Source organism: Mustela erminea, chromosome 3 (assembly GCF_009829155.1).
Source record: "Mustela erminea isolate mMusErm1 chromosome 3, mMusErm1.Pri, whole genome shotgun sequence".
Taxonomy (NCBI): domain Eukaryota; kingdom Metazoa; phylum Chordata; class Mammalia; order Carnivora; family Mustelidae; genus Mustela; species Mustela erminea.
Genome location: NC_045616.1, coordinates 124,477,108 through 124,495,485, shown reverse-complemented (window position 1 = coordinate 124,495,485; position 18,378 = coordinate 124,477,108). Strand labels below are relative to the sequence as shown.

Here is an 18,378-nt window from a genome sequence, read left to right as displayed (position 1 = left end):
TGATAAGATGAAATCCTTAGAAGCAAAATAAAGCAGCCCACATGGGTTTACAGCTAACCAGACAAAGGTACCTGGAGATGCCAGGTCGGTGTTCATGGCTTCCAACCTGAGGAACGCACATTCCCAGGAGCTTACACAGGAAATGGTGGCAAGCTACTTTCAACCTTGAGAAAGTAATGGACATCATTCTTTTATTCATAAGAAAGCCAAGTGTCACACTAATACCAACCTAGCCCAAAGCAAAGAAACAGGACAGCAGCCCTGAGTTGAACAGTTATTTTACGCTGAACGCCAGGCTGGAAGTTGTGTCCTGCTGCTTGACTGTGGGGACTGGGCCATTCAGCCATTGCTCACTGCGCTTACATAGGACATGGCATAGAGTACGCACTCTGTCGGCGTCTGTTAACTGAATAATGGAATGACTAGATGAATAGACCCGCTTACGACTAAAGTGCGTCCGCGTTAACTATCCAGGTGTAACACTTCGAGCGGGCCTCACAGTGTGGACCTCCTCCAGCAATGGGCAGCCAGGGTGGCACAAGCTAGAAACGTGTTGACTTAGTAACCAAAGTAGGAGAACCTAAAGATGTTTCACCTAAAGAAGATAAAGTCCAGGGGAACTTGATAACCTTTTCTTTCAAATATTTAAGAGATTTCAGGAAAGGAGGTATGACTTGTGCTGTGAGCTATCAGAGTCAGGACTTAGAGAAGTGTCTAAGCAGCAGACTTCAGGACTAAACGACTTTGAAAGAACTTTCTAACAATTGAAATACTTTTAAACCGGAAGTGCCCATTGCATGAAGTAATGAGTTTTCCACCACTGAATACACTGAAGCAATGGCTAGATAACCTTTTTATGGGGTTACCATGGAAGGGGCTTCTAGCATCCGCTAGGAGGTTAAACTAGATCTTCTTTCAAGTCTCCTCACTCTTGAGAGTCCATTGATCTAAATAATGAATAGCATTTTTTTTCTCTTATCCCACATGCCCAAATGTATTAACTGAGAATTATTACCTGTTTCCTGGTAAACTTCATTAGCTGTACTCTTGGAAAATCAGAATTTTCAACATAACCATGTTTTGGTGGTTTGAGTAGAACAAATTCACAATCAACTCCCTCAAAATATTTGTTTGGGATTTTGAGATGGTCTTCCAGAAGTGCTTTGGAACCTCCTTCTCGGACTGTGAAATTTTGTACCTCCAGAGGAATCTGCTTAGGGACGATATCCACTAAGATTTCAATTCCATTCACAGCTTGGAAATCATTCACCACATCGAGCAAAAAACGGTCGTGTTGCTGGTCAGGAGCTGTCTGCACATAAAGAATAGCCCCATCATCAATTTCCTGTTGTGTAAAAATCAGAGAGGACTTTGCATCGGCACTGAAGCTGCCTTCTTCTGGTAAAGATTTCTGGAGGTATCCATGCATCGGTGGAACACTGACAGTGAACGTTGTCTCGGAAGTAATATTATCTTCGTGGACAGTCTGAAGTTCATATATGCGATACACAGACACAGAAAGGAAAACAGGTCAGTACTCACAAGAATCAAGATCCTTGATGAACCAAATGGTTCTCTGTTAATGCCAAAAAATGTCTTAAATTACTATCAGGGTTGATACAGAGTTTAAGCCTGGGTCTGTTCTGGTGACCATGTCAATATTTGCATTTAGCTGTGGTTGCAAAGAAAAGTTATGGTCTACAACACTTGACTCACTACTAGTGCATTAACAAGGGGTCATTCACAGCAGCAAGACACCCAGGACTCAGCCAGCTGACTTAAAAGAAATAAAATGGTGTAAGGACAAGGAATAAAAGATGGTTGAAGAAGCAGAAGTTGAATCACTTAAATTGAAAGACTTTAGAGGAATTTCTTCTCTCCCCTTTTAGTTAGCTCAGCATTTTCGATATATATTTAATTTATTGATTCAGCAAAACCCATCTCAAAGCTGTCATTTGTAACTGATTTAGAGTCACTGAACTACACACGCCCCCTTGTGGTAAAACACAAACTCTCCAAGAGCCTAAAAATGGACTGAGAAATGCTGGGGAGGCCCGAATTTCCTTAAGCTAACTCATTCAGTAAATGCTTCTGATTTGAGTTCACTTCCTCTTGATGTTATTGGCTGCATTTAGCAAACAAGTAAACTCCTTTACTGTCCCGAGGGTAGATTCACAACAGCCTGTATTTGTGGCCAGCTGTCATAAATCACAGTTTACAAACCCTGTACAGGATTACCCTAAAACAAACACTCTCTCCTAACTCTCATCAGCAGGGCTTTGCTTGCTGGAAGTTTTTAAGTAGGAGCCCCAGGAAACCAGGTAGTTTCTGATGTAAGGTCTCACCCTTGGCATTCCCGTAGTCTGTGCCAGTTTTATCCATCCATTTCAGGAAACAAAATGAGGCTAATTCAGAACTAAGGAAATTAACTGTGTAAGATAGCATCCTCTACTGTTTTAGGAATCCTTTTCATGTTTAAGCTGCTAAATTTATATACCCTGCTTCATCACATCACAAATGTAACCCTGACCAAATGAAATATTTTTAATGAAATAAAAATGAAAAAAAAAAGTAAAGCTCTCTTAATTTACAATAATATGTACATCATCTCCTAATTTCCAGTTCATCCTACACTAAACAAACATACATATTGTGTGCTGGTGTGCACTTGGCCTTAACATAAGGCTTGGTCACTTATACTCCAACTATAGCACTATCAGTAGTATCAGAATCATGAAACCTTCCAGCTTTTCCTTTCAATGGCATTTACATTTGGAAAAAAAAGTCATTCTGAATACCACGGAGAAATCAACACAAAAATAGCTCTTAGAAGCAGATTACTCTGGGAGAATAAGAATGCTCAGTGGTAGGACAGTTACCTACCTGGAGTCTTCCTCTATTCAGTTTTACTGGTTTTCCTTCTTCAACTATAAGGGTCTTGATGAGCGGAACTTGGGCGCGATGTTGGTGGCTTTCTGAGTACACTTGTACATAGACGCCCACATCTATGTGTATCTCCTTAACTTTCACTGTCAGGTTGAACACATCAGAGTTGCCGCTGCCATCATGCCTATAAATCACATGTCCCCGCTTCAAGTCATGCTGGGAAAATGAGCGGGACACTGACTGGTTGACTAGCACTCCACCATGCTTTGGGGGCTGTAGCACGTGGAATTCGATCTCGTGGTCTGTTCGGACATCTTGGTTTGTGGTGACACTGAGGTTGGATGCTGTGAGGCTGCTGTCCTCTCCTCTTTGTACAATCAGCCCCGTGTTATTGGCTACCTGGACGTAGGGGTCTGACACACTGACCTCAAGAAGGGATGATGTATAATGGACACCATCTGTCACGAACAGCACAAAGCGGGCAGAGTCTGCACCCCGATGTCTGAAAAGCACTCGCCCTTCCCGCAGGTCGTCTTGCCTGAACTGGTAGAGTTTCTGAGTGACATCATTGGCTCTCACCAGGTCCCCGTTTGGGATGCCCCGTCGGGTGTAGAGCAACTGGCCATCATCAAAATCTGAGTCGGGATCATGGTAACAGAGATCTGCCAGGGTCAGTAGGCGCTGGCCGTTCCTTACAACACAAAAGACCTTATCTACCACACGTACTGGTTTCTCATCATTTTTTAACTCTACAGAAATGCCAACTTTGATTTCTGTAGATAAACGTTCTGCGTCAAGATGCCTGAGCACTCCCTCTCGGCCTGGTCCCGAGGTGGAGGCCACAAGGAGGAATTCATCATGTTGGGTCTCAGAGTCATCGTGGACATACATCAGCCGCTCCCCCACTATGTCTCGATCAGTGAACATAGTGATATTATCACGACTTCCCAGAGGGTCTGAAAAGTTGACCAGTTTCAGCTCCCCATGTTGAGGACTCTTGGTGATTATATATCGGAAGGTCTGATTGTCCAGTGTTTGAGCGAATAATTCCGATTTCGTAATTAATTTCCCTTCTCCTTCTTTTACAGATAACCCTCTGTTAGTTACAATAATGCGGGTCCTGTCTGCTTCAAAGTTTATTCTGAAAGTATAATCTTTGGATTCTATGTGCTTTGCAACAATCAAGAACCTGAAGATATCTTCTGTGTCTTCCCTAGGCCTCTCCCATGGCTCATAACTTATCTTAGAGTCTGCAATGTCTTGCTGGCTGAAGACGGAGTTTGTTTTTAGAACTTTATTGCCAACTAGCAATTTTCCTTTCTTAGGTGGTGTCAGTAACTTAAAACGCAGTTCTTTCTGAGTTACACTCATACCCTCCGTCACAGCCTGCAAGTGGTCAGAGTTCAGTACTTGTCTGCTCAGCTTACTGACCTCGAGAGGAACATTTTTCACAAGTACAAACTTTAGCCAGTGTACGGTAATGGGAAATACCAGCTCTTCACTGACTTTGCCTTCTATGTTCACTTTAAATTTAAAGTGATCTGTAACATTTTCTGGCTGTAGTTCTTGAAATGTGCTATGGTACCGGACCTGACCCTGATCAATGGAACGTTGAGAAAAGGTACTAACTTGTTTCCATTTACCCCTTGACCCCTGCTGCTGAATGTGACCAAATTGGGGTGGATGAGTGATAGCATAGCGGGTCTCCATCTCGTGGGGTTCACCATTAACCTCCACCGACAAGTTACTCCGTGTAATCAGAACCGCGCCCCCCTGCTGGACGACTACCCCAGTTCTAACAGCCACTTCAAAGTCCCAAGGAACAGCCATGACCCGTAACACTACGGTATTGCTAACCAGCTCTCCATCGCTTGCTCTCAGAAGGATTCGGGAGTTCCGATGACCTCTGTGCACATAGAAAATGTTGCCATCTCTTAAATCCCCATGCGTAAAACTATTAATGGCTTTCCCAGGACCATTGGTGTTTTCTAAAAACCCAGAGTCTGAATTGAAGTTGCCAAGAACTGAGAAGCTAAGACTCAAGGAATCTGTGTCAGGGTCTGACACGTGTATTACATTTGGAGTCAGTTGTTTCTTAGAATTCTCAAACAGGAGGAGCAAGTTTCCTTCAGGGAGTTTAAGGACTGGGGCATCATTTACTGGAAGGACAGTAATGTTAAACACATATGGAACATGTCCTCGCAGATACAATGGCATTTCCTTCCTACTCGTGGATGAGATTGAAAATGTAAAAAAATCCCTAGGTTCTTCTGAGCCATCATGGACATACCAAATTTTCCCTTGCCCCAAATCTAACATAGTGAAAGCCTCCTCCATTCCCTGTGCAGGCGAAACATCAATTTGAAGGAACCCATGCAGGGGCATTTCCTCTATTTTAAATAATATTTGAGAAGGATGGATGCCCACATCTTCGGATGCTACAACCACGTTCATGTGCCTTTGTTCCAGTAAGGCTCGCCCACCTTCTTGGACCTCCAGGTTATTCAGACTTAAGAAATAGCTACTCGCCTGGTGAAGAAAAGGCTTGCGTGCCTTGGGGACGGTAGTGGAAAGGGGAACTTCTGAACGAAGCAGGTTTTCTGCTGTCGTTATGAAAGGGTTTTCATTATCACTACTCTGCAATTTACACCCGGCGGCTACATCTTTAGACACAAGGGCATTCTTTAATGCTCTCTTTACGGAGTTGGCTTCCAAGCCTCTTAAGCACCCTTTGAAAGAGACTCCTCGAGCAGATTTCCTAGGCACAGAGACAAGTTCTAACTTCTTAACTTCTTCTCCCTTACGGTTATCAAGACCTCCCATGAAGAGAGGACCTTCCGATACAAATGGTTTGCTTCGCAAGGGCAGCAACGCCCTCACCCCTTGCTCATCCACCATCAGGTCCAGATACTGTCCTGTGAGTCTGAGTTGAATAATGTGCCACCTGTTGTCACTAACTACGCTTAAAGAAGAGAGCTGGGTGTTACTTTTGCTCCTTCCTACATGAGCTTTCAACAGACCATGAACTATTTCCAAAGCAACAAAATTTCCTTGTTTACCTGGCTGAAACAAAAGCAAAGCTTGTTGACTTCCAGTCTGCAAAGCAAATTCCAACAGCCCTTCCCCACGCACCCTCCATTCTGGGAAGGTGACGTAGGATCTGGAGCTAAAGAAATTGATGGCCTCATCCTCTCCTGCAAAAAATTCATCACTGCATCCTAGTGACACCTCATACACCTTCTTAAAACCAGGGTAAGGCCTGAGGGATGCGAGGATCTCCCTCTGGTTAAATATCACACCCTCCATACATCCACGGAAACCGGGAAGCTCTCCATCCAGGTAAGGGAGGTCAAGTTCACCATGGCCTGCTATGTAGATTCCATGTTGAAAGTGCAAACTGTGCGTCCCACGAGTGATTTGGCCAGTTGTCTCATAGTGTTTGTCGATAACCAGAGAGATAGTGTTTTTAACATAGTACAGTTCCACGAAATGCCAATTCAAGTCATCCACACGGCGCCTTTGCTCAGAAAGGAGCACTTGTTCACCTGCACCCAAATTCACCCTCACCTGAAAGAGAAAGAATCATAATTAATCAGTCTCATCTCGTAGTGTCTTACTGAGAAAACAGGTCCATCCACGGAGAGAGAGAGAAACTTGGACTTGAAACCACTTTCCACAGGTATGGACTACACGATGAGGTTTAAAAGTTTCAGAGTCAGAATATGTCAGGCATGCTGGTGAAATCAGAGGCTATCCCAACTTTTCAAATGGTACACATTTTTATTCTAGTAAAATAACAGGAATAAAATGGATAGATATTTTGTTCTCTTTCTCTCTCATGGTTTTTCCTCTAGTAATTGAAAACTCACACATTTTTAAAGATTTAAGAAAATCTTACCCGTAAGTTTCCTGATAGAAGTTCTATTATACAGTACTCATTTTTCCCAGCTGCAAGGAAAAGTAATCCCTGAGGTTTGCTGGTTTGAAATTTTAATTGAAGAGATAACTCAGGCAAAACTTCGATGATGTTGAGTTCCACATAGCTTTCACCATAAAAAGATGCTAGGGGAAAAATTCAATAAGGAGTATAAATGAGTAAATTCATTACACAATGACAATTCCACTTTAGAGTGTCTTCTCTCTTCAGGGACTGACCTTGCTGAGGAAAGCGGCCCTGCCCAAAGCCATGGCCAGTTCCTGGGGTAGCCCACAGTTCCAATGTGGGGGTACAAAGTTTCAGTGTTCTCTTGACCCAACTCAAAACAGCTCTGATGGGTCAGTCTCTCTTCAGAACTCCCAAGAAGGGTGGTCAAGGCTTCTGTTGAAACTGAATTGCAAGTCTACTTCTCCATGTACCCAATCCCGCTTCCTTCCCTGTCATAGGGATAATCCCACACCAGTGGTGGTGAACTGGTGTAAGAGGAGAAGGGACCACATTATTCAGCTATAAAAGATCAAGCCATGAAAGATACAGGGCAAATAGTAGCTATGAAGACTATGAAATTGGCTGTCTATTGCTAAATTTGAATAAAGCTTGGAAAAAAGAGAAGGAAAAGGTAGGAGAGATCTGCTGACAATTAAGTGTGAAAGCAAGAGGGCTTCCGTGGTAGCATATAGAGTCCCCCTTTCCTACAGCAGGAGACCAGTGGAAGGTAAGCTCCAACAAAGCTAAGATCCTGGCTGGGAAAGAACAGAACCTTGATATAAGGAAATGGAGGCATCTGGGTTGATGTATTCAAATACCTTGGGTCCCTGGTTCTCTCTGGACCCTCTTAGCCTACAGAAGTGGCCTATTTCCCTATTAAAATTGGTGTGCCCTTGGCTGGAAAAGGATGCAGAGGCTTCTCCCCACAAGCAGCACTTGACCTCTGAAGATACACCCCCATCTCTCCTCCTGGCCACTCGATCAAAAACAAAGGTTAAGTCACAACATGACCTGTGTGGGGACATGTTGGGCTTGATAGGGGTGGAAAAGGACTAGACCCTAACGTAGTTGTAGGACCTCTTCAGGTGTATTCTACACCTGGTAGCTTCCAGAACACACATGCGACTGAGGGTGCTGATCATGGGGGCACATCGTGAAGCTGGATAAGGAAGAATTTAGATTTGGGGGAATTCTCCAAAGGTATTGGATGTAACACCCTGGCAAAGACTACCAGAAACGGTGTGAACTCACTGCTAAAGTGGCTCCTAGATGCATAGAAAATGCGAAACATTTTCTGTCTCACACTGTGAGCGACACGACAGAATTACCATGACAGATGGATGAGAGAGATGAAAATGGTACTTCCGGGATTGAGCATAAATAAGACCAGAAGGCACAAGTGAGCGCACAAGATGGCAGCCCAGAGCTCCATCATCACCCTTCTCGCGCCAGCACCTTTCCTCTGCTCACGCATATGGCTGCATGGGCGAATCCATGGTGCCAGCTGATGGAGAAACAGAACACCTGAGCACGGTTCACGGATGAATCAGCATCATCCAACGGGAGTCTGATGAGAACAGCCGCCAACTGCACCATAGCTCCCCTTAGCGGTGACCATGAAAAACAGCAGCAAGAAAAAATGCTCCAAGTGGATAGAACTTTGGGTAGAATACCTAATCATCCACTTGACACACAGAGAGAAGTGGACTGAGGTTCAGATTAAAAAAAAAAAAAAAAACACTGACTGAGAGTGGCAAATGGCCTGAACAGATCGTCAAGAGCCCAAGATGCAAAAGACGGAAAAAGTAGGAACAAGGAGGTCTGGGATTGACGCGGGTCACCTCTGCCCCCCCACAGGTTGGCACAGCAGGAGGCCATGGTGCCAGGGAGGGAGACCCAGTAGTCTGGGATCCCTTTTACTGAGGCTTTCCTAGCTACTGCTACTGCTGAATGCCCAACAGGCCTCCAACAGAGTCCAACACCCATCCCCAGTATGTTACTGTTCCTTGAAGAGAGACCAACTGTCCACTCGGTGTTGAGCTGACTTCAGTGAAACCCTTACTTTTTTAGACTGGCCAGTGATTCATTTCAAAAAATAAAATATCCACATATTCTGGGTATCTATGTGCCTTTCTTGCCTCAGATAGCACCATTACATGAAGAGCTCATGGAGTGTTTAATCCACTAACAGGGGAAGCCAAATAATATCACATCAATCAAAGACATGTCCTTTACTCCAAGGAAGGTGTGGTAATGGGCCCAAGACCATAGGATCCACTGGTCCCATCATCTATTACACGGCTGAGGCTGAGGCCCCAAAAGAGCGCTGGAATAATCTGATGAAGGTACAGCTGAATCACCAGCGCAGAAGTGAGACTCTAGTGGAGTGAGGGTCTGTCCTCCAAGACTTGAAGTGAAAGATATTTACATGGTCTTTAAAGATCTTTAAACACCTCCTGCTATATCTCCAGGAGATATAATATATGGGTCTGAGAACAAATGTCGGTCCCTAAGAACAGTCCTGGATAAGGCTCCTGCGTGATTATCTCCATCTCAGATTCTGCTTCCCGAGGAACCCAGTCTTCAATGTCTGCTTCTCTGTTCCTACAACACTCTGCGTATTCCTTTATTCCAGCATTCACCATGTTGTACTGAAATTCCTTGCTTATTCATCGATCTTCTGGAATAGTCTATGAGTTTCCTGTGATCAGGGGCCATCTCTCTGTTTATCTTCGCCTCTCTAATACCTAGCACAGTGCCTGGCCACAGGTGACATAGCAGATTCTGTTGATAGCTCACTGAGATCCCTTTTAACAAGCTGGTATAACCTCCTCCTGCTGTTTCACTGTGTTATCAAGAAATTTCAGTGAAATTACACCCCCTGCCCTAAAGGGGGACCTATAGCCAATGACTGACTGAAACAGATGCATAAAATATGTAGAGCTCTGTGCTGCCATTCATATCCTAGAGCTCTCTCTGGGATCAGGCCAAGATTATGTGAGCTAAACCCAGATCTTTGCTTGGTTTCTTCTCCTGCCCAATCCTGCTTCCTTCCTTCCTTCCTTCCAGCTCTCTCCTGGCCATCTCACTCAGCATTTTACTTTCACAAGAATCCCTGCCTGTGCGGCTCTCTTTTGGGAACCCAATCTAAGATAGGTAGCAAGCAAGCATTTAATGAACCAAACTACACTAACCTAAGAGACCCTTATTTTATAGTTGAGTAAACTCGGGCCTAGAAAAGCTTAGGGACTTATGTAGAGTCAACAGGTAGTTCAAAACAGAGCTAAGACCCAAACCCTGCATTCCCCACCTCACATCCCCTGTTTTCACCAAGATAGAAGCTGATACAGAGATGACTATGATCTCCACAAACTTTCTCAGGTAGGTATAAAAACACGGTATAAAAACACTTTTCTAGTTAAAAAACAGCCATTAATAATTAAACTCAAGAAAACAAGAATGCAGCAATGAAGTAAAGAAGATGAAACAAGCATTTATAAGCCCACTAGCTCTCCTACCTAGTGTATATGGTCCTGGTCTCCTGGTTACTGAATCCCCTCACTCTGATTTTTGACCGACTTAGAGGCTGTATTGTTAAGCTCTCAAAACCAGGAAATGTTTTCTAAATAATAAAATCTACTGCTGAGAATGACTAAGTAATATTATATTTTCCCACAGTTCACCTTCCTGGCACTAAATCAATTCCAGGATCAGCTGGTGGCTACAAATTTCCATTGCCTCAGGGGAAAATCAAGGAAGCAGGTTTAAAACTTCCGGTCTGACAGCCTGAAGCCAGTTGCGTCCTCACAGATCTCCGAATGGATCTCAAATTTTATGGCTTCTAGTAAGTCCCTCAAAATAACAATAAGAAGGCAATCGAAACACAAGAAAAACTGGGTTCCAGAAGAAGAAAAGTGATCTCCACCTACAGAAAAGGAAAAGGTGTGACTTCAGAATTGTATGGGTAGGGCAAGTCAAGGTGAACAAAAATCAGAACAACTTCCTGGTTTTATATGCTTATGTAAAAGGTGACAGGGCTGAATGGAAGCCAAAGTTTGGCAATAAGATGGGTAAAAGACTTTCCAGGGAAAAGTAAACATTTCTATTTCTCTGTCATTTCTCCTGGGGTGTGGAGTGGGGAGGGGGAGTAGGTATTTGATTCATTTTTTTTACCTTAGAAATAGTTACCATTTTTTCCTCCCAAAACTACAATTTCCTGTTTTTGTTTGTTGGATTCCAGTTTTGCTTCTTTGGGAAGCAAAGCAGCTTTGGGAATACTCTGGTTTACTATTTCTTGAGCACCTACTGTGTGCCAAGTACTATCGGGAGTTGGAGGCAGGAAGTTACTGAGACTAAGGGGGTTTGCGGGCTCTCCGAAGAGAAAGCTGCTCAGAAGGAAGAGTATATCCAATCCAGGCGATATTAATTGGGCAGTTGGTACAACAGCGGCTTGTTTGGGGCCCCGCTGGGGTAAGAAGGAAGGAGTCCTGTGCCTAGGAAGTGTCTCTCCCTAACAGATTAAGTGGCCCATCCGACACGTACTTCCGCTGTCCACAAATATAGCAAATAAACCACAAACATGGGGACTGAAAGGTGAACGACATAGACTGCCAATCAAGCAATTAGAGTGCCTGAGAAATGGAGAGCACAGCAGAGGCTCTCGGCCTAGCCCAGGAGGTGGATGGACTGAGGTGTTTCCAGCAGCAAGACAATGGCTTCCAGAAATACTTAGCGAGGGACAGATGTGAGCAAGAGGAGATAAATGAGGGGAGAGAAAGAGAAAGAGACCAGGGACTGTAAAGATCCAAAGGTCCAGTCTGGCTGAGCACTGTGTGTGTGTTGGGGGAGGGGGGACCAGGCGGGGGACAGCCAGGGTGAGTGCTACAAATTTGAGGGGGGGCGTGGGGGCAAATGGTGGGACTACGAAAGGCCTTCCCTGAACTGTCAGTTTAAACTGGTGACTCCTTTCAAGGCCCTTATCATAAGCTCTAGTTACCTTCTTGATTTGCTTCCTGGGTTATTACCAGCTCCAATCCCACACCATCCCAAACAGAATGTGAGGTTTTGAGGACAGAAGGCTTGGCTAGTCTTCGTCACTGCTCAGTCCAAGGTGCCTGTAGGAGTGTCCAGCACACCGGAGAGGCACACCATAATGGCAACTTTGGAAGCCAAGGGAAGGGTTCAAACTCAGCTCAAAGAGAGCCATAAAAGGATCAAATAGGGAAATGCCGTGCCCAGATTGCAATTTGGAGGACTCTGGCTGAAGTGCAGAAAATGGGCTCAAAGGCATGGTAGGGAGTAGGGAAGCAGGCAGGGGGAGAAGCAGGCGGGTTCAAGAGATATTTTAAAAGCTGGACTGTCTAGGAGGGAAGGGAAGAGGTCAGGGGGCAATCTAGATGATTTTCCGAATTTCTGGCTGGGTATCCACCTACTAAGAGAGAAGTTCCGGTTTCGTTTTTCTTTGTTTTGTTGGCACATATATAATGAGAAATTTTCAGTTACTTGGGGAGTAAACGGCTGACTGACCAACCGGATTCCCCACTGGCAGGGACCCACGAATGGGGTGGGGTCGCCTTACAAACCATCTAAGAAGGTTGTAGCTTATTCTGCACACAGCGGGGAAGATCACGGTTTTTAGTGGGGAGGAGACACATCAGTTCTGGATTTTAGAAAGATCGACCTGGTGAGTGTGTAAGGGCAAAGTCAGAGTGAGATAGAAACTAATCAGGAAAGTATTCCCAAAAAAGAGATTTCAGAACCGTCCGCTTTCCCTGAAAACTAGAGCTGCCTTTTCATAATAATCCCATCATGGACAATTTTATACTGTACCTTTTTATGTATTGCCTTTCTTCCAAACATATTCTAAAGATGATATATCATAAGTGTAGAAGCTTACTTTGAAAATTAAAATACAAAACCACAAAAACAAACTTCTCTGCTAAAGCATTTGCGTTATACAAAGTCCTAAGCTGAGGTGCTCAAGGAGGGTCAACGTTATAAAGCAGCTCTTCCTCACACTGACCCTGAGAGGCGAGTCACTGTGCTTGGAACGAAAAGCCACACTTTCACCTCACAAATCTTCTCTGAGGAACGTCTACAGTGTTTTACTGTGGCACTGACATTGCATGCTTTATCAAACCAAGGCCGAATATTTATCAAGTGATATCTAACCATCCAGAACATTCTGAGAAAGAAGAAAACTTCCAACTATGAAATAACATTTACCATAAACATTACCATAAACATTTACCACGCCTGAGAGGCCCAACCTCCTCGGTTCTCATTAAAAACAAACCCCAACAAGGGACATCCTCAGAGTCTCTCCCACAAAACTCAGGTCCACGAATACAGAAGTCAGGCGACAGAGTCAGTGAACAAAGAGTTATTGGCTCCATGGCCGTAGGATGAGCAGTTGCTTAGTTGGCTTAGGGGGTGACAGGGGCCTCTGGCACCACATTTCTCGGCCAAATATGCTGCCAGCCCTGTAGGAAGGTGGGGAAGGAGGGGATAGCAGGCCGTGTGGGCCACTGGGAAGATGCAAATCTTGGGTCTGCAGGTGGGGCCAGAGCAATCTGGGGCCCTGGAATTCTTCTTGTAGAACGGGACTCACCACATTCTCACTCTTTGTTCCTTCCCCAAACATGAATCTCCATGCCAACTGCTCAGGTTGCCAAGAGAAGCCAGCCCATGCCCTGCCCTGAGCTCCTCTCAGGGGGGCATTCTCTGCCTCACACCTGCAGATCGGGGTCCTGCACCACTCCAGGGGGAGCTATTCCTGTAGGCTCCGTAGCTGCCCCTAGCAAGGCTGGAATGAAGAAGCAGGGAGGCACTCCTGACCCCTAGCTAGGTGCTGGTTGAGCTGACAGCGCCCTCTTTAGTGACAGAGCCCACATCCTAGCTTAGAAGCCCTGCATATGGCCCTCCCGCACAGCTGTGTTTGCGTCCCGGTTCCTCAGTTCCTATTGCTACTGCAACAAGTTACCCCAAATGTAATGCCTTAATAGGACACCGATCTATTGCTTTACCGTTCTGGGGACTAGTTAGTCCTAAGTTAGCTTAGGTCTCACTGAGCTAAAATCAAGGTGTCTGCAGGGCTGCATTTTTTTTTTTTTTTCTGGTAGTTGGTGGGGAGAAATCTGTCTCCTGGCCTTTTGCAACTTCTAGAAGACTGCCACATTTCTTGGCTGGTGCCTCCGCCAGCAGTCACATCATTCCAGCCTCTGCTTCCAACGTATCATCTTCTCCCTCTTACAACGCCCTGTGTTTGCTTACGGCCCACACGGATAAGCCAAGATAACCCCTCATCTCAAAATCCTTAATTGGATCACAGCTGGGAAGTCTCTTTTGCCACGTAAGGCAACATATTCTCTGTTCTGGGCATTAAGAGTGAACTTGCTGGGGAGCTGCTGTTCTGCCTTCCACAGCCCCCAGGTGCATTGGGTCGTTCGTTCAGGGGCTCGGATTTATTGGTCACCTGTCATTTCTAGGTATTAGACTATGTGCCAGGAATACGGAGGGGAATAAAGCAGAAGCACTGGGAAAGGCCCCAGAAGTAGAAGTTATGAGTTTTGTTTGTGTTTTGTATGGACCATGCAGTTCTATTTTTTAAAAAATATTAAATGACGGTATTTTAAATAAAAGAGATTATAATCGGGGCACCTGGGTGGTTCAGTGGGTTAAGCCTCTGCCTTCAGCCCTGGTCATGATCTCAGGGTCCTGGGATGGAGTCCCAAATCGGGCTCTCTACTCAGCAGGGAGCCTGCTTCCCTCTCTCTCTCTGCCTGCCTCTCTGCTTACTTGTGATCTCTCTCTGTCAAATAAATAAATAAAATCTTTTAAAAAAATCTTAAAAAAAAAAGAGAGATTATAATCGAACACCTGAATTTTTGGGCTTCCCTGCATGCACTGGCGGGGTACCTGTCCATTCCCACAGCGGGGGCGGGGAGGGTATGGGGGGTGAGTGGGGCTGGGGCCACCACGCTGGGTCCCTTCCTGCCGCACCAGCTGGTGCTTGGCTCACAGCGACACACTGGTCATGGTGAGCATTTGGGTCCGGACACCACAGCCTTAAGCAGAAATGGCAAAGTGGAAAAAAAAAAAAAAGAGAGAGAAGAAAAGAAATGGCAAAGTGGGGTGTCAAGATATTCACTGTGGAACCTGAAGAAGATATTATAAATTCACAGCCTGCCTTAATCTTAAAAAAAAAAAAAAAGACTCTAGAATAATAAGAATTCTTTATTCAGTTCTAATTCACAGACTGATGGCTGTCCTGCCTCAGTTGCCCAGGTGAGACCAGGCATGTGTCTCACCTGCTGGGTACCAAGTCTCCCTGAGGGTGCAGTGGGAACTCTACAGGACAGAAAGATGGGCACTGATGCCTCTCTTTCCCATTCACTGTCACACCACAGGCGGTCTGCCTGGACAACTGAGCTTACAGTTGTGTTATGTCACTGTAACTACACAAATCCTCACTAACAGGATCAGTTGCTTTTTAAAATTCCCGCAGATAAGCTAGAGATTAAAAATAGAGAGAAACAATTCGAGGACCAGTAAAGGCAAAAGGAACTGGAAGGGCTGGCCTTTCATCAGCGAGGGCCCAAAGTCAAAGCAGTAATATTCTAATGAGATCTGATAAGAAGGTCGTCAAAAATTGTTGAACTATTGACAACATGAGTCTAGTGCTGAGTACGTGTTGTACCTTGAGAAAGTAGTTAGTGATAGCAGGATTGATATTTGATTTGCAAATAGGGATATGCTGAGAACCAACGCTAAGGCTATTCTTACTGAGACAGTATCTCTTTACCAGACAAAGTGGCTCCCCGCTATGGCAAGACTCTCCAAGCTGAGGACACAATCAGTCCCTCAAGGACTGAGAACAGAGTTCACCTACGTTGACAATTAGATTTCTTCAAAACAACAGGCTGAATCATCCAAAGAAGTCAGAAAGAAACCTAAAATCAGATCCCACATCTAGCTACTCAAGAAGATGTTCTTCAAAGTGCCCCAAAACAACTTTTGATGAGACCACAGTATCCAGTATTTGGGCTGCCATTAGAGCCATGGGTGAGGAAATACGTTAAAAATATAAGAATCCTCCCTTACCTATGATTTCAGTTACCCATGGTCGGTCATGGTCCGGAAGCGGATGATCCTCCTTCCGACATATCTTCAGAAGGTCAATGGCAGCCGAAAGCTATGTTACAAAGCCTACATCATTCACGTGGTTCATCTCATCACACAGACATCTCACAGCACCATGAGAAGGGTGAATGCAGTATAATAAGATATCTTGAGAGAGTGAGACCACGTTCATGTAACTTTTAATATAGTCCATTTTTACAATTATTCTCTTACTCTGCCTAATTTACAAATTAGACTTTATCACAGGTATATATTATAGAAAAAAACATAGTACATGTAAGGGCTCAGTACTACACATAATTTGAGCATCCACTGAGGGGCCTGGAATGTATCTCCTGTGGGTAAGGGGGAACTACTGTATATGCTATGGAATTCCAGAAACGTTTCCTATCTGCATTCTGTACCCCTCCATGGGTGTCTAATCCGTTGGCTCTTAGCCTCATACCCAAGGTAATCGCACAGATGATGAGGAAAGAGGGTAATGAGTAGAAAAGGAGGGAAATGAACATTATGAGCAGTTGTCTGGCAGTAAGAAAGTCTTACAGTGTTTTACTCGAGCCTCTCTGAAGAAGTCAAGTATTTCAATTGCACAGATGCAAAATTAAGACCTAGAGAAGGAAAACTAAGACTTTCCCAAAGCCAGTCTGAGAACACAAGATTGCACCCAGGTTGAAGCCCTAGCCCATCTGACTCCAAAATTATGGACTTGACCATCACCCTACACTGACCACTGGTTCAATCAAACCGTTCCCTTGCTCCCAGATCTCCCGTTCTGTAACTGGAACCTTGCCTCTCAAAGCCACATCAAAGCCTCAGACTGCAGCCCCAGGACTCCAGTACTGGGCGCAATCCACCGTTAGGGCCTAGCAGGAATCAGGGAAGGGAGAGGAAAATGGGAGAAGGAGCTTGGAAGGGCCCACACACAGGGCAGGGGCTGGGAGAGGGAGTGCTGCAGTCAGACCTCAGGCAACTGGGGTAAGAGTGAAGGGTCCAGAGTACAAATGCCATCCTGGCTGGAACTCGACTCCCAAGCTCCTCGTGAAATCATGAAGTGGTGTAGGCAGCAATGGCACTATTTGTCTGTTCTATGCCTAAAATGAAGTAAATAAGCATTCAGATTTTAATCCGAATCCTACAAAGAGATACAAGGCCTTTGATTTATAATGTTTTATCTTTAAAAAGTCTCAGAGGAAGTCTTTCATTGAAATACACTAAACTACAAGGAGCCAAGGAGGGCGAGAAGGCCCAAGTGCATGACTGGTTGTGTAAAAAGTCCCAATAATTAGTAATCCTTCACTCCTGGAAAGCCGCCATGGAAATGCAAAACATTTCCAGTGACTGAGGTCCAGTAAATGCAGGTGATCTTGTGGAGGTACTTCTAGAACAAGAGGCCAGGCCAGCAACCAAAGAATTTCGGGACAAGTTTAAGGCCCCACAGGCCGGCAGGTCCCCGCAGCCGAGCACCTCCCACTGGCCCGGGCCAGGCGCAGAGCGGCACAGGCTCAGAAGGGAGGGCGGCAGGATTCGTTCGCTCTGCTGGGAGTGCACCCCTGAGTCCAGCTCCGAAACCCCCGGTCGGCGGCGAGGGCCCTGCGAAGCTCGGGAGGGGCCCCCATCCCGGGCCCCCACCCCGGGACTCCCCTGGGCTCCCCGGAACTGGCGGGGCGGGCCTCGCGCGGGTGTGTGGGGGTGGGGGTGGCTGGAAGTTTCCCGCGGCGGCGCCCACACCCCCGCGCGGGGCCGAACAGTCTCCTCCCCGCAGCCCAGCCCAGGAACGTCCGGCCCCGGAGCTCGGGTCGGGGTCGCCGCGCGGCTTCCCGGGGCCGCCTGGAGTCCCGAGAGGGCCCCCACCCTCCGCTGGCAGGCGCGGCGCGGCCGGGGAGGGGACGGGGAAGGGAAGTTGGGCGCGTACCTCCGAGCGCCCCGCGCGCCCCGCAGAGCCCCAGGCAGGCGGCGAGCAGGACGAGGCGGCGGGCCCCGAGCCGCCCCATCCCGCCACGGCGGCCCCGCGCCCGCGCTCGCACCCGGGCGGCGGCCCAGCTACCTGCGCCCGCCCCTCTCCGCCCCGCAGCCCGACCAGGGGGCGCCGCCTCCAGCCAGCGCGGGGGGCTGGGCCGGGGCGGGGAGAGCCATTTGCGACCTGCAGCTGTTGCGCGCCACCAGCGCCCGCCCGGGCCGGGCCTTCTTCTCCCAGGCGGGGGCGAAACCGGGCCGGGGCGGTGGGGGGACCGGCGCCCAACGAGGCGCCGAGCGCAAAGGGTACGTGGCCCCCGCTAGACCGGGCGACATGGGCCAGCAGGAGGTGGTGACAAAGAGAGGCTGGGGAAGGACTAATGGAGGATGTGGGCTAGATCCCCAGACCCGGCTGAGGGCGGAGGGTTTGTTCTGCCCTTTGCGGTATGTCCAGTGTATACCCTGCGCGTTGG

General features: G+C 46.5%; 1 protein-coding gene across 1 annotated transcript in view; it reads right to left on the bottom strand.

Annotated features, from left to right (window-relative positions):
* LOC116586886 (chondroitin sulfate proteoglycan 4-like) overlaps positions 1-18,170 on the bottom strand; it is a 60,459-nt gene extending 42,289 nt beyond the window's left edge. Inside the window, exons 1-4 of the mRNA XM_032337406.1 lie at positions 17,865-18,170; positions 6,785-6,948; positions 2,884-6,453; positions 1,016-1,486 (exon numbers count right to left, since the gene is read on the bottom strand). Coding sequence (XP_032193297.1) covers positions 1,016-1,486; positions 2,884-6,453; positions 6,785-6,948; positions 17,865-17,943 — 4,284 coding nt within the window. The 5' untranslated portion in view covers positions 17,944-18,170. The remainder of the gene's footprint in view (positions 1-1,015; positions 1,487-2,883; positions 6,454-6,784; positions 6,949-17,864) is intronic.
* Positions 18,171-18,378: the final 208 nt, after the last annotated feature.